This window comes from Drosophila teissieri, chromosome 3L, assembly GCF_016746235.2.
Source record: "Drosophila teissieri strain GT53w chromosome 3L, Prin_Dtei_1.1, whole genome shotgun sequence".
Lineage (NCBI taxonomy): Eukaryota > Metazoa > Arthropoda > Insecta > Diptera > Drosophilidae > Drosophila > Drosophila teissieri.
The window spans coordinates 11771934-11786360 of record NC_053031.1 but is presented as its reverse complement, the minus strand read 5'-3'; the positions used below and the strand labels follow the sequence as shown (position 1 = coordinate 11786360).

At 43.5% G+C, this 14427-nt stretch overlaps 5 protein-coding genes across 5 annotated transcripts; 1 reads left to right on the top strand and 4 right to left on the bottom strand.

The window, feature by feature from the left end:
- Positions 1 to 1126: 1126 nt before the first annotated feature.
- On the bottom strand, positions 1127 to 2387 carry LOC122617011 (collagenase). Its single transcript, XM_043792645.1, has one exon. The coding sequence runs from the start codon at positions 2253 to 2255 to the stop codon at positions 1362 to 1364; it is 894 nt and encodes a 297-aa protein (XP_043648580.1). The 5' UTR covers positions 2256 to 2387; the 3' UTR covers positions 1127 to 1361.
- Positions 2388 to 6539: 4152 nt separating this feature from the next.
- On the top strand, positions 6540 to 7758 carry LOC122618399 (THO complex subunit 6). Its single transcript, XM_043794813.1, has 2 exons — positions 6540 to 6727; positions 6787 to 7758. The coding sequence occupies exons 1-2, from the start codon at positions 6615 to 6617 to the stop codon at positions 7724 to 7726; spliced, it is 1053 nt and encodes a 350-aa protein (XP_043650748.1). The 5' UTR covers positions 6540 to 6614; the 3' UTR covers positions 7727 to 7758.
- LOC122618397 (esterase P) lies at positions 7747 to 9694 on the bottom strand. Its single transcript, XM_043794811.1, has 2 exons — positions 8106 to 9694; positions 7747 to 8049 (listed from the first exon to the last, which is right to left on the bottom strand). Exons 1-2 carry the CDS (start codon positions 9502 to 9504, stop codon positions 7802 to 7804), a joined length of 1647 nt encoding a protein of 548 aa, XP_043650746.1. The 5' UTR covers positions 9505 to 9694; the 3' UTR covers positions 7747 to 7801.
- On the bottom strand, positions 9671 to 11448 carry LOC122618398 (esterase 6). The gene is made up of 2 exons (XM_043794812.1): positions 10013 to 11448; positions 9671 to 9957 (listed from the first exon to the last, which is right to left on the bottom strand). The coding sequence occupies exons 1-2, from the start codon at positions 11406 to 11408 to the stop codon at positions 9710 to 9712; spliced, it is 1644 nt and encodes a 547-aa protein (XP_043650747.1). The 5' UTR covers positions 11409 to 11448; the 3' UTR covers positions 9671 to 9709.
- Positions 11449 to 12336: 888 nt separating this feature from the next.
- LOC122616908 (inositol oxygenase) lies at positions 12337 to 13776 on the bottom strand. Its single transcript, XM_043792498.1, has 4 exons — positions 13622 to 13776; positions 13382 to 13556; positions 12626 to 13202; positions 12337 to 12567 (listed from the first exon to the last, which is right to left on the bottom strand). Exons 1-4 carry the CDS (start codon positions 13637 to 13639, stop codon positions 12459 to 12461), a joined length of 879 nt encoding a protein of 292 aa, XP_043648433.1. The 5' UTR covers positions 13640 to 13776; the 3' UTR covers positions 12337 to 12458.
- Between the last annotated feature and the right edge of the window lie 651 nt (positions 13777 to 14427).

Below are 14427 nucleotides of genomic sequence, written 5' to 3'. Positions count from 1 at the left end.
GTGTGCTCGAAAGAAAAACATTCGAAAACATTTGCCTTGAATGCCGTGAGTGCCACGTGATTTATTATCGAAAACTAACAGAGCATTTTGTTCACTGAACCAGTTTGCTATCAGCATTTAAATGTTGTGGGAGTCCAGTAGCACAAATTTAGCCTCGTATCTAAAATACCCAGCTAAATATCTCATTTACATGGGGATTTTCGTAGTGAACGAATGCTGATTGATTGCTGCTCCATAAGGAGTTTTATAGATGCTTATAAGACACGTCCACTTACTTGTTTATGGTTAAACGACGACGAAGAATTTTATTGTGGCACTTTCCAAATTCTGTGCATATATCTTTGCTAAACATTAACAAGTTGCACCCGATAAACTGCTCGAGTCATAATAAATTATATGGCTTTGCTAGCAAATTTAAATCAGAGCGAGTCTTCGGATTAATTGATCAACTGCCTCAAGAGCCGTTGAAATCCGTTGGGGGATTTGTTTCCGAGCCCAGTTAAATCAGAAGTATTTCGGGCCATAAGATGATATCAATTTGTGATAAATCCGCCATCGAAAGAAGTCTTCTTCCACCGAAAGAGTGCGTCACGAACTTCGGTTGGAACGCAAAATAGAACTGACACAATTCGAACAAATGAAAATCTTGTTAATGTCGGACAGCTCCTCTCCACTCTCGAAACTGGTAGTAATAGAATCGTCCATCCATCACGGAACTAAATACCAGACGTCATCGTCTGGAGCTCCTCATCCAACTGGAGTGGGTTCAAGTCCTTGAAGACCAAGTCGAGTGTAAAGTCAACAGCGAAATATTATGTAAAGTGGGTTTGGTTTTCGGTAGATGCTCAATAATTGTGCGGATCGTAAATTATGTAAAGATCTCTTTTTGGAGGAAGGGGCTCAGAAAACCCCAAGCTAACCATGTAGATGAGGATAGAAAACGAAACAGTTAAGCGCTCAGAAATGATCACCTTTATCGGCCGAGATCTCATCTCAGATCCCTCCCAAATGCGGGAATTCCAATTCCACCAAAAATCAGCATGACTAAACAGATAGAAAAGCCGAATCAGGTTTCATTTGTGTTTGATTTTTGTTTTTATTTTTTTCATATACAATTTCTTTATATTTTGCAACATTTGTTGCTCTCTTTTTTCTCTTTTTGTTTGCGGCTTGATTTGCATCTGCGCTATCCGCTATCACTCTTACGACTAAAATAAATATAGATGTTTAAATAGTTAAAGCTATAAACAATGTACAGCTTTCAATGGGAGCTATCGATATCACAAGATGGGAGAATTTCTTTAAAAAACATAAAGCTATAAAGATTCAGTCAGTGGTGGGATGATCCCCAGGGAGACATCCTAAATGAGATTGTTATCACTGTACTGATGGGAATGTGGATGGGGATGAGGATAGTGATGTTGCTGTTGCTGTTGGGGTCGCTGGTACTGCTGATGTGCCGGGCTATGGCCACCGATCTTGCTCTCGATCCAGTCCAGGTAGTGCGTCACGCGGGTGAATCCTCCGGGAATGTTGGTTTCGCATCCGTCGGCGGGTCCGAAGCTGGTTATGCCCACCACCAACTGAGTGTCCTTCAGTACGAGCGGACCGCCAGAGTCACCAGTGCACACCGTCTCATCCTTCAGGCCCTTGGCACAGATCACGCCCGCCGTGACCACATCGTACTCCTGGGCGCACTCCGCATTCGAGATCACCTTCAGCTCGGTGTACTGCATCAGGTCCGAGTTGGTCATCTCCACCATGGCGCCCCATCCACTGGCCACCACGCTCATGCCCGCGAACTGGTCATGTCGATATCTGCTTGGCAGCGAGGCGGGCTGAATCCTCGACGTGAACTCCACATCCTGCGGCAGCTTGACCAAGGCAATGTCATTGGCCGCCGTCTCCGGATTGAAACGCTCGTGGACGATGAACTTATTGGAACGCAACACCAGTCCGCCCGACTGCTCCACATCCTCCACACTCTTGGTGCCCAGGTACACATCGTAGTGGGTCACGCCCATGGTGCAGTGGCCAGCTGTTAGGATCCAACGTCTGTCCAGCAGAGTGCCGCCACACAGAATGCGTTTGCGCCACAGCTGCTTGCCGATGAGCATCACCTGGTAGGGGAACTTCTCGATCCTGCCGTACTTCGACTGTCCCACGGCGTAGCTTTCCGTGGGTGTGGGCTTCCACATCAGTAGTATGATGATCATTCCCAATCCCAGCAGGTGGGCTATGCTGTTGTGCATCATTTTATTTTTTGTTCTGGTATCGTATACTGCACTTGTGTTCTCACTGAATTTGTCTTGAAATTTCGTCTTTTCGGGTTTTTATAACTGGGTTTTTATTTCAGCGTTTTTTCTCTGGGTTCTGCGCGCTTTGAATGTTCGCTTCAATCTAAATCCATTCTGATGGAGCCGTGATATTTTATACCTCGTCGCTCGCGCTCAGCGAAAAAATACATATTTCGCCGGCTATCTCCGCCGCTCCGCTCCGAACTGGACGGATCAGATCAGATCGGCGGATGCTTCTCCAGTAGCCTGTTGTTATGACAGCGAGCTGGTCGTAAAATCTCGTTTATAACGCTGGCTGGCGTCTCCGAATCTCAGATTTTCATTTGGCGCGCCTAGCTGGAGCAAAGTTCAAATTTTAGATGGGAAACGGAAATGGAATTGGGTTATTTAGATTGCGTCTATCCCGAAATATCCGATTACGTCCATTATGTATGAATTATTTCAGCACCTCGGAGCGGTTTCCTCGAATTTCATAATTTTTGGGCGAGAGAAAATCGAGTTAAAAGCCAAGTTGGCAGAGAATAGAACAGGTACCACCTTTTGGGTTGGGTGGGTTGAATGGATGTAGATTCTGGGGTGACAAATACGAATTTAATTATGTATAAACTATAATGGAATTCTCACTGAAAGACTCGTTTTGCGTTTTCCTCTTGGCTGTTGGCAATTCAGAAACACAGCTGAAAATGCTTCATTCAACTGGAAAGATGGAATTTTTTGTGGGTTTATGAAAGTTGCTTTTGCGCATCTCCAGCTCCCATCTCCATTGGCATTTTCGTGATCCGTAAACAACGGGGTACTCCGAAATATTTATTTTCTGATTCAGTGGCGCCATAAGAGTTCGTCTCAAATAAGTTATTCATTTACGCCTCAAAGTCCAAAAATTGTTGCTAATTTAGAAGCGACGCTATTTGGCCAAATTTCGGGAGAACGGCGATGAATCAAGTTTGTCGATTCTTTAGTATAAACAATATTAATATGTAGATTACGCTCCAGATCAAAATCACAACAATGCTGACTCAATCAAATTTATTGTTCTAAGGTTTTCTTAGCATTTTCCTGTTTTCTTTGGGAGCTGCGCAGAATCTGCGTAAATCCCAATGGAAACAAATATTTGAAATGGGAGTTAATTTGCTTGGCGCCAGTGGTTTTTGTGGCTGTTAATGAAAACACCGGAGATTAGCGATCGCCTTAATTTTATTTACTTGATTAGCAGCCGAATTGTAAAAACAACCAGCAAATGGCTTTGTTTTTTTTTCTTTTAACGGAATGTAGTACGTCAATGAGTTGTTAATCCAAAGTAATAGAATGAATTTATTACTCTATAGAGCATTCTAAAGTCGGGGGATTTTGAAGCACTCTCTCAGTAATGTTTGCATTACTCATTGGCAAGTTCAAGTTTATAAATATGCAAACACTAATAAAATTAATTGGACAAGAAGGTGTGAAACACTTGCTACTTGAGGCATTATATTCCTTGATTTTGATTCGGATCGTCCCCTCAAAAAAGAAAAAGGCTAAGAACAGCACGTGTAGGACATATAAGTTTATAAGTAAAGCTTCCCGTTCTGGGAGGTGTCTTTTATTGATGGACAGGCTAATCCACCAATTAGTTTTCAGCACATCGTCAAAGTTTATAGAACAGGTTGCGAATAAAACTTTACTTTCTGGCTTTTTGGGGCCAATTTGAGTTTTTAGTGCCACCCGACGATCGAATGCATATTTCATTTTTCTTCAAATGCTTTGCATAAATTACTCCCAAGAACCGGCGAGATTTATTGCAGAATTAAAATTAAAATTACGCGACCGGGAATCCGAGTTGTAAATTGATGCAAATTAGGGACCGGGAACACCGAAAAGCAAATGTGTTTTGTGTATAAAGAAAGAGGTGTTGTTTTTAACAAAAAGTTCAGCGGCTTTCATCGCTGGCGCCACAAATGTTGCTTACCTTGCCCGAGAAAGTAGCTGACCTTGACGGAATTCCGATTCGGAGATTCGGGGAGATATCATAGGTAGAAAGCCGAGTTTTGGATCGAGCTGGTGTCACTCTAATTGGACGCATGTATGTAGAGTGCATTGACCAATATTCTTGGCTGCCGTATCGAAATGGGCACATCAAATCGGCCGTTGACGTCAGCTAACACCATTTGTTTCGTTTTCAAAAAATAATTAATGTGTATAAACCCCACGCCGAATGAGCTTTTAATATGCAACGGCGTAGAACCAGTAGTCGCCATACCACTTTTCGCCAGGCAGTAAAAGTTCCACTCCCCCGTCGATTCCATTTCCATCTCCATCCCCGGAGGGCTACCGATCTTTTGGGACCAGGTCCAGAGAGTTTTGGCCAAACTTGTATCCGGTTGGACCGAATTTAATTTGGAGAAGCGTGGTGAAGAGAACACCCCGCGACATGGCAAACAAAAATAAGATGGCAAGAAAGAAGAAAGAGCCGCTTAGAAGAAATTTATGGCTCTTGGGGATTTCCCAAAAATGCCCAAATACTGGGCCACAAAAACAAGCTCCCATGACGCCGAGCTGTGTAGCAGACAACAACAAAAAATTCGCTAAAATTCATCAAAAGCATTTATCATTAGTCGGGAGAAAAAAGAAAGAAAGATGATCGTTTGATCGTTTGATCGCTCGATAGCCGTTACTCAAATTGAAAGAAACTTTTTGGCGCCAGTAATCCAGACTGTAAAATATCCATCTATTGGTGTATCTATCTATATCCGACCGCACTGGAATTCCCAGAAAACACGTGCGAAATGCCAATCCGAATGGTGCAATAAAAACCTAAGTCAAAAAACAAATGGTCTTTGAGTCTCGTTTGGAGTTGGCATAATACGTCAAGTTGTCAAATTAAATTTGCATGCCATTAATATGCTGCCAAATGAAGCGCAGCTACAGTCGCCCAACAAACTTGATATGTTTTGGCCACAGATAAGGAATTGATTAAGCCGGAAAACCGCATTTCGAACGCCCAACGTGAAGTTCTTAAATTCTGGGCTTTAATGGGAATCGGGGAATTTTTGATGTTTTTTTTTTGGGGCCGTGTCTATTATGTGAATTATGCTGCGACAACTCGAACAGCTTTGTGGCGCCAAAATAATTAATTTTAAATCGACTGTCTCGACGTTAATAAGCCATAGGTATTTGCATATAAATTAGAACGATTAGAACGGCCGAGAACAACAGGCTGAAAAATGTGTATCAACAACACACATTAGAATTTTTATTAAGTTAATACGTGACTTCTGTATTAATCTTAATGTTTAATAGGAAAGTGTATTTAATTAAATGTTCAATTTCATTTTAATAGTATAACATAGTATCGACTAGGTCAATCCTAATCTAGAAGACAGAGCATTGTATTTATTGTATTTTCTAATCATCGACATGGAATTTTTGGCTGAACCCATAGCATCGTAGAATTTATATGGTAAATAAAAGCTCAGGTAAATTATGTTATGTTTGATTGGTAAACAACGGAAACCTGATGTTGATAGCCATTTAATTTGAAGCTGCCTATTATTGTTTTCCAATCATAAGTGGGCAATCAGCATTTGTTTATAGGCAAACATGGGTACGAGCACGCTCTCCAGCTTTAAAGATCTCTTCAAAATTGACGTCATTTTGAAGACTTTTCCATCTTCTGATGATTCACTCCAATCCAATTTATTAAGTCAATATTGAACGTCATGGTGGGTTTACAAATTCATATTTTTGGGCGATTAGTCAACTAGTATTTCGCCTGTATGAAAGGTCTCAGACTTTCTTAAAGATCTGCGCTCACTGTGACAATGCACAAAAAAATATTTAATTAGCGTAATGCCATCGAACTTTATGTGTGATTAAAGCAGAAATTCCGATTTTAGGCCGCATAAGGCTGTCCAGCTTGCAATTAATGAGATTAATCGTAAATAAGCATTTTCGGTAAGCTCCCTTACTTGTGACAAACGATAACTTGAGGCAGACATATGGGGAATGATATTTTTCATACGGAAATCAAATTGCAATCACCGGCGAACGATTTGGTTCGGATAATTACAATTACAATTGGTTGTATTTCCTCAAAATCGAACGCATTTCGAATGACTGAAAACAGGTTCTTTCGTATATTCAAAATCAACGTTACGTTGGCTAACGGTTTAACGTAAATTGAACGTTATACGAATGCTACGTGATATGCTTACGCACTTTTAGGTATATTTTTCAAAAAGAGTATAATATTTTTGGTATATTGCTCAAGAACGGTCACTCTAGGAAGCCGGCGTAAACAAAGCAATACAATTTGGTTAAAAGATTAAAATTGCTGAAAATATGAAACAAAAGGATCTGAAACGTGCTTACAACAATGTCCTGGCACAGGCTATATCCACCTCCCATCAGTACCTATTTGCGGGCAATCTATTTGGCGATATTTTCGTTCTCAGGTGAGAATCCTTGATTTGGCGCAATTTCCCATATTATTTTACATATTTATATTTTAAAGAATAAATGAACTGGACAAGGGTTCCGAGGAGCCACCTGGCAAACTGAAGATCTTCCCACAGGGCAGCAATGTGGATATCAATTACCTGGTCTTCCATCGCGATTTCTTGATAGTGGGTGCAGTGGGTCTTATTTACGGATTGAAATGGAACGAGGAGGAGGAGTCCCTGGCCACCAAACGCTCCTGGGAGGTAAAGATACCAATGCAAGTGGATGCCGTCGAGGTGCCGGATGTGAACTCCATGTGGCTGGACTCGGAAAACAGCATCCTCTTCGCTGGCTGCGGTGACGGGGTGATCCTACAAGTGAGTTTGGAGGATGGACGCATTCAGCGCGAGTTTCGGGGACACACGGACTACGTGCACAGTGTGGTGGGCAATAGCAAAGGACAGATCTTCTCTGGCGCCGAGGACGGCACTGTGCGGGTGTGGAGCACCAAGCAGCAGGAGCACACTGCTATGCTGGAGCCTTACAAGAACCCAAATCTGTTGCGGCCGGATTGGGGCAAATGGATTGGAGCAGTGGCTGTCAACGAGGATTGGCTGCTCTGCGGTGGTGGCCCCAAAGCATCCATTTTCCACCTGCGTTCTCTGGAGTGCACACGTGTCTTTGACTTTCCCGGACGCGTGCATCTCTGTGAATTTATTGACGACTGTGTCTTAATCGGTGGAGAGCACAATCATGTGCAGTCCTACACTCTAAATGGAGTACTGCAAGCCAATATTCCCGTTGAGCACACTGCCTGCTACTCTGCTGTTTGGCAAACATCGCCCATCAAATTAATGTCCATTGCCGGTTTCAGCAACAAGTTGCACATCCTTAAGGATTTCCGCTTTCTCGACAGCAAGATTGATCTGTATGGCAATGTACAGGGTGAAGAAAACGAACCGGAGGAAGATGACGAACTGATTGAGGAACCCCTGACAATTGAGGCGGCATGAAGGTTTAATAAATTTGTTCTTTAATTACATTATTACACTGTTCATATTCCTTGCGTGGATAAAAGAAAAGATTTTTTAGGGAAACTCGGAATATTGCTCGTTCTCACAAGCGTTTCGCGAAATTCGCAGCACTTGGTATTCCGTGCTGTTCACATTATTTCGGAAATTACAGTCTCCAAATGTTAATGTTCCCCCATCACTCAGAGCGAAATCCTCCAGCATCTTTATAAACTTTTTTGAAATAACTTCTTCATCCAGACGAATGCCGGTTCGGTATGCAGGTGAATTAAAAATCAAGAAAAAGTCGTCTCCATGGACAGTACCTTAAAAAACAAGAAAGCTAGAGAATTCAATATTCTAAATACATGTATATGCGCACCAAAATTGACGTCAGTGCGATTGGAAAGCAGTTGACCCACTCCGGAATCGGTAGGATTATCGTAGACAAAAGAATAAACCGGACTGATGCCATACTTTCGATGAAGATCTAATGCGTTTGGCACACTATTCTTGAAAAGAACATCGGTAAACATTCGCTGCAGATCCCGATAACTTTCCACACTAAAACGTTGATCTCCTAGATACCGCCTCCTGAGCTCAAATGAAAGATCATCCATGTCCTTAATGGTTTTCTTGGCGTCCCGGTAGAAAAGCAAGTATGGAGCCCATTCAAACCATCGATCATTGAGTAGGTCAATCCAACTATCACCGGTTGTTTTGTTTCTTTCCAACAGCTGAGCAGCGTTGTAACCGCCATCCTCAGTGGTGTATGTCACAGCCCAAGGGACTTGGGCTAACTTTCCGCTCCTAATCACTTCTCTTGGATCCTGGATAAGAAACGCATCTGGGGCATCTGCCGGCTCCACAACAGGTCCAAAAGCACTGAAGGGCACGTAGGAAAACACAAGGAAGCTTCGAACAGCAGAGACTATTTCACTAGCCGGCTTAGACTTTAAGCAGTCCTTAAGTTCCGCAGAGACATTTGTCTGCCCACAACCGACTATCCGACCCAGCTCAAATGCACGTCGTCGTCCACCCTGCTGAATGACCCAAGGATCCAGGGCATTGCCGCTCACCGAAATGGCTCCTTTGGCCAGCTGTCTGAAATCCTCATGCAGGAGCTGTAAATGAGCCGAAGCACCGCCTGCCGAGTGACCAATGACCACAATTTTATCCGGCATGCCGCCAAAGTGGGCAATGTTCTTCTTGATCCATTGTAGAGCCAGTCGTTGATCCTTTAGTCCATAGTTTCCCGGCAAGTCCCTATCACCGGTGCTTGCAAAGCCTAATGGTCCCACACGATAGCTTATTTTTACCAGCAGCAATTGTCCCTCGCGCATAATGTATTCGTGTCCATATATGTTAACACTACCAAACATGAAAGCACCTCCATGCAGGAGGACCACGACAGGAAAGCTGCTCCGACTGGGTGTCTTTGGCTTGTAGATGCTCAGCGTTAAGCAATCCTCGTTACCCATCAGCTTGTTGTTTTCGTTTCTAAACTGGTTCCACTGTAAGCAGGCGACTGGAGACTGAGTGGCATTGAAAACGTCAGTCCAACGATGACTATACGGCTGAGGTGCCTCAAAACGGAGTGCCCCAGTTGGAGGCTCGGCATAGGGAATCGATTCGTAGCTGTAGTACTGGCCATTATCTTTGCCACGAAGTTTTCCATTGGGGATCTCAACAACCAATGGATCCGTCTGTAGGACATCTTCAGATCCTGAGGCTGCTATCCACAGCAAAGTCAAGCACAACAACCGTTTGAGAATATACATGATCTGAAACTCCACAAAGTTCTGAACAAACTGATGCCAAATAATCGTTGATCGTTCTTTATAGCTGTTAATAACGAGCCTACCAAAAACAACAACAATAATGATACAAACGCGTTTTGTATACAAGTCATTGCCATCCAGTTAGGAATTAGCAAATAATCGAAAATTACACAGAACGAATAATATTTCATTTTATTCAAGTAACTTACGGAAATTCAACATATTGCTTATTCTCGCACCCAGCCTTATGGATAGATAGTAACTCGAATTTCTCACTGCCTACATTATCTTTGAAAACGCATTCGCCATATTTTAAAACACCCTGATCACTCACAGCAAAATCGGACAGCATATTGATGAAATTTCTCGAAATTATCTTCTCATCCGGACGCAGTTCCGCCTCTCTTACGGAATTTTCAAATATCAAGAAGTAGTCGTCACCATGCACAGTTCCTATAAAAGATATGTTTGTTTAGTTACGTTGATTTATAAGTGCGCATTTTCTTACCAAAACCTATATCTATGTCGGAAAGGTCTTGTGCGATTCCTAAGTCTGCTGGATTGTCATAGACAAAAGCGTAGGCAGGACTTTTGCCATATTTGCGATGTAGATCCAATGCGTCCTGCGTGCTGTTCTTGAAGAGAATATCCGTGAACATCTGCTGCAAATCCCAATAGCTTTCGAGGCCAAATTTCCGATTGCCCACATATTGCTGCCTAAGTTGGCGTGAGTAATCGTCCATGTCCTTGATGGTCTTCTTCGAGTCCCGGTAGAACAGCAGATATGGTGCCCAGTCGAACCAGCGATCGTTCAGATCCTTGATGATTAACCCTGATTTACCATATTGGTCCCAATTCCCCATCAGTAAGGCGGCATTGTAGCCACCATCCTCTGTGACATAGGTAACAGCCCAGGGAACATGTCCGAACTTTCCGCTCTTGATAACATCACTGGGTTCCTGGGTGAGAAAGGCTTCTGGAGCATCCGATGGCTCCACCACAGGACTAAATGGAGCAAAGGGCACATAGGAAAATATCAGGAAGTTACGGACGGCGGTGACTAAATCACTGGCTGGCTTGGTCTTTAGGCATTTCTTCAGGCTGGCCGAGTCCGCAGCCAATCCGCATCCCACAATGCGACCCAGTTCAAAGGCTCGTCCTCGTGCGCCCTCCTGGACAACCCATGGATCCAGAGCATTGCCGCTAAACGAGATCGCCGCCTTGGCCAGCTGGCCGAAATCCTCACGAAGCATCTGCAGATGGACCGAAGCTCCGCCAGCGGAGTGACCAATCAACAGCACATTCTCCGGTTCTCCGCCAAAGCTGGCTATATTCTGCCTAATCCATTTGAGAGCCAGCCGTTGATCTTTCAGTCCGTAGTTTCCGGGCAGGTCCGTATCGCCGGTGCTCGCGAAACCCAATGGCCCCAGGCGATAGCTTATCTTCACCAGTATGAATTTGCCCTCACGCATCACGTTCTCGTGTCCATTCAACGCTGCTGCACCGAACATAAAGGCTCCTCCATGAATGTGGGCCACCACCGGAAAGCTGTTCCTGCTGCTGTTCTTCGGCTTGTACACGCTGACGGTCAGGCAATCCTCCGCTCCTACCAGTTTGTCATCCGCTTTCGTGAACTGATCCCACTGCAGGCAGTGGACCGGCGCTTTGGTGGCATCGAAGATATCCAACCACGTCTGTTTGTACGGCTCCGGAGCCTCCAATCGCAGATCGCCAAGGGGCGGTTCGGCGTACGGAATCGATTCGTAGCTGTAGTAGTTTCCATTATCGCGACCACGTAGTTTGCCCTGCGGCAGCTGCACCAACAGGGGGTCATCCGGATTAGTCGCGATCGCACTGAGCCAAAGGCAGCTCAGCACAATGATAAGTCGTCCCACGTAGTTCATGTTGCTCCGCACTCCGGCGAATTCAGACCGCAACTATCTTGAGATGTGGGAACCGCGGCCCCTTTTATTCCGTCGATCGGCTTATCGCCATCCAGCCATCCAGCCACCCGGCCACCTGAACAACCAGTCTCAATTGAGATCTGGGCACGCCATGAGATTAGCTTTCCAATGCCCGGCTTGGAAATGGGAGTAACTCTTGTGTGGACATCCAAACATCAATCCACTTGATAGGCGTGTTCGAAATAAAATTATTACACTACGATATCCGTATACAAATTAGGTTTGTTACATTACGCCTAATATATTTGACTGAGCCTAATCTCTTTTTAAGACATGCATCCCAAGCAATTGCCAATCCCACCTCAGGTGGGATTACACAATCGCTTCACGTCAACTTGATTAATTACTTTATGTGTAATACACATTGTGTATGCATGCAATATTTTTGATTTGATGTTTATACAGATGGACTTGATAATGCACTTTAAACGAAACTGTTTAATAGACGAAAAAGAATTTTTGATTAGTACGATTAAAGATGAAAGGTTTTCATCGGCAACTTTTTAAAATGTTATAAACACTTTACATAAACCAAATACTCCCAGAAATTATACTCTTTTTGAACATGTGTTGTTTTCAAAGGTGAGTTCCTTCAAAAGTAAGTTTCCGAATGAGAATTATACCATATTAGGAATACACTTCAGCAACGATAATACGCACTGTAAAATTCTAAGTACTAAAGCTTCTAATTTCAGTTCTGAGGATTTCAATAAGTTCCAGGCCAAAAAGTATGCAATCCGTTATTAAGCCGAATAAAGTGTATAAATTGATCAGAATCGCTAGTCAAGTTAATCCAGTCAATACTATACCCATCAATCATTTCCCAACCAAATTTGAACCCATCAAGAAAAGAGTTTTGTGTTTCACATTACTTGGGTAGATATAGGGATATATATGGCGCATACACATTATATTATATTACAGGTATAAATGTTGTCTTATATATAAGATATAACCATTTAGAGAGCTAAAGGCTACTTGTAAGTACGCTTAGAATTCCAGGACACCGGGTAAGTATTTGTCGATCAAGGTCTGGTAATAGGGCCACAAGGCTTCAATATCCGGAACCACCTCGCTCTTAGTATACAAATCATAGCGACTGCAAGGAGGAATGATTATGTAACTTGAAATACAGATAGGTTTTTAAATGAACTCACTTGAAGATCAGCACCCACTTCTTGGTCTCCGCATCCTGGGGCGCCTCCAGGTGCTTGTAGTCGCCGCCATTGTGCCAGGGATAAAACGAATGGAACCGAATGATGTTGCAGGCCACATGGGGCAGCTTGGTCTTGTTGTGCTTCAGCACGGAATACATGTACTCATCGTGACCCCAGGACATCAGCAGGTTGTCCACGCCGCAGTTGGGCTGATAGATGCCCAGATCGGTGTTGTAGGCGGGATTATCCCCATCGGGATTGCCCTCGAAGCTCTCCTCCCGGTAAACAATGCTATCGCCCCAACGGCAGCCCACGGCGAAGGTGTCGCCCACCACCGCCCACTGCGGTTCGCCGTAGAAGGCCATGATCTTGCCCAGATCGTGGATGAGCGCCGTGAGGTGCAGCCAATCGTGCTCCGGAAACTCGGCGCGTGCCCGCTCGGCAGCCTGGAAGGCGTGGATGATGTTGGGCAGATCCAGGTCGGGATCCGATTCGTCCACCAGATCGTTCAGCTTCTCCAGAGCTTCGCGCACAGTCATCTTAATCGTGTTGAACTTCAGCCAGTGCTCGCGACGGCCTAATAATAAGATGGATCGTCTTAGTAATAGGAAAATTACATTTATTAAATAGCTTCCATTGTTTACAACCCATTTAGTTCTAAGCTAATCTGATCAATTTAAAAATATACGTTTTTATTGTATTTGTGCACTTCTTTACTAATAATCTTTACGTTAGATTAAAAAGTGTTTCACTCACCCTTGACGAAATCCACAGTCTGGTTCAGATGCATCTGTCGGTAAGTCTGGCGCACACGTTCCTTCAGGGGATCGGTGGTGTCCACACTGTAGTCCCGGAATTTGGAGGGGTTCTTGTCCGCAAATGTGGGCTCAGGACGCATCAGCTCCGAAGGATCCAAGAGTTGGACATGGTGCTATGGATGAAATACACAAACGAATGAGCGACTGCAAAACGCTTATTGATGCCAAATTTCATTACCTCCGCAAGGATTCTCATTTTGAAGATTTTATTTGAATAGTAAATATAAAAAAAAGAACTTGAGAAAATATTTTTGGGTAGTAACCGCGCACTTGAGCGAACGAAACACTTTTGAATCGCTGGACGCGGAGAGCTCCGATTTTTATAGTCCGCCGACCATCGGAAATTCACAATCGCATCCCATATAGTACACTCTCTTCTATTCTAAGTGTACTCGAAAATGATTTATAGTATGTTTCTTATTTTTCAAAACACGAGAGTCGCCTGCGCCGCTTCCCGTGCGGCCTCACCCAATCATTATCAATATTACGTCGGAAACCGGGCTCAAATGATCTAACTACCATATAACACTTGCTTTTATTACCCCTTATCAGGAGCCTGGAACGCCCACGAACCAACTTATCTCGTACTGCATTACATTCTTGCTCCGTTATTTTATAAAACTGGAAGCTGCACTTGACTGATAACATCGAAGGGGTGCCTACTGAAAAGTACCACAATGAATCTGCTCCACATCCTATGTACATCTGCATCAAGTGCAAGGCCACGGCATTGAGTTACGAGACTGATTGTAAAGGTCGTTGCACGAGGACTCTTGAATGTATTGCTTTAAATGATAAGAATATTCTCTAAATTTATTGACACATTTTTAGGACTTTCTGATTCATATCCTATCATTTTTAACTTATAAATAAGGTTTAATGAAATGCCTAAAGGAAAGTGAAACTTTAGAATGCCTTATTGGTTCAAGGGATCCACCAATCTAATTAGCTAGATGTGTTGACTATAATATCAATTATGCAATT

Coding starts and splice junctions, on each gene's coding strand:
- LOC122618398 (XM_043794812.1), bottom strand. CDS start 11,408: ATGAACTACGTGGGACGACTTATCATTGTGCTGAGCTGCCTTTGGCTC. Junction 9,958..10,012: donor CGACATAGATATAGGTTTTG/GTAAGAAAATGC, acceptor TATCTTTTATAG/GAACTGTGCATGGTGACGAC.
- LOC122618397 (XM_043794811.1), bottom strand. CDS start 9,504: ATGTATATTCTCAAACGGTTGTTGTGCTTGACTTTGCTGTGGATAGCA. Junction 8,050..8,105: donor TCGCACTGACGTCAATTTTG/GTGCGCATATAC, acceptor TTGTTTTTTAAG/GTACTGTCCATGGAGACGAC.
- LOC122616908 (XM_043792498.1), bottom strand. Junction 13,203..13,381: donor GACTGTGGATTTCGTCAAGG/GTGAGTGAAACA, acceptor TCTTATTATTAG/GCCGTCGCGAGCACTGGCTG. Junction 12,568..12,625: donor AAGTGGGTGCTGATCTTCAA/GTGAGTTCATTT, acceptor TCCTCCTTGCAG/TCGCTATGATTTGTATACTA.
- LOC122618399 (XM_043794813.1), top strand. CDS start 6,615: ATGAAACAAAAGGATCTGAAACGTGCTTACAACAATGTCCTGGCACAG. Junction 6,728..6,786: donor GGCGATATTTTCGTTCTCAG/GTGAGAATCCTT, acceptor TATATTTTAAAG/AATAAATGAACTGGACAAGG.
- LOC122617011 (XM_043792645.1), bottom strand. CDS start 2,255: ATGATGCACAACAGCATAGCCCACCTGCTGGGATTGGGAATGATCATC.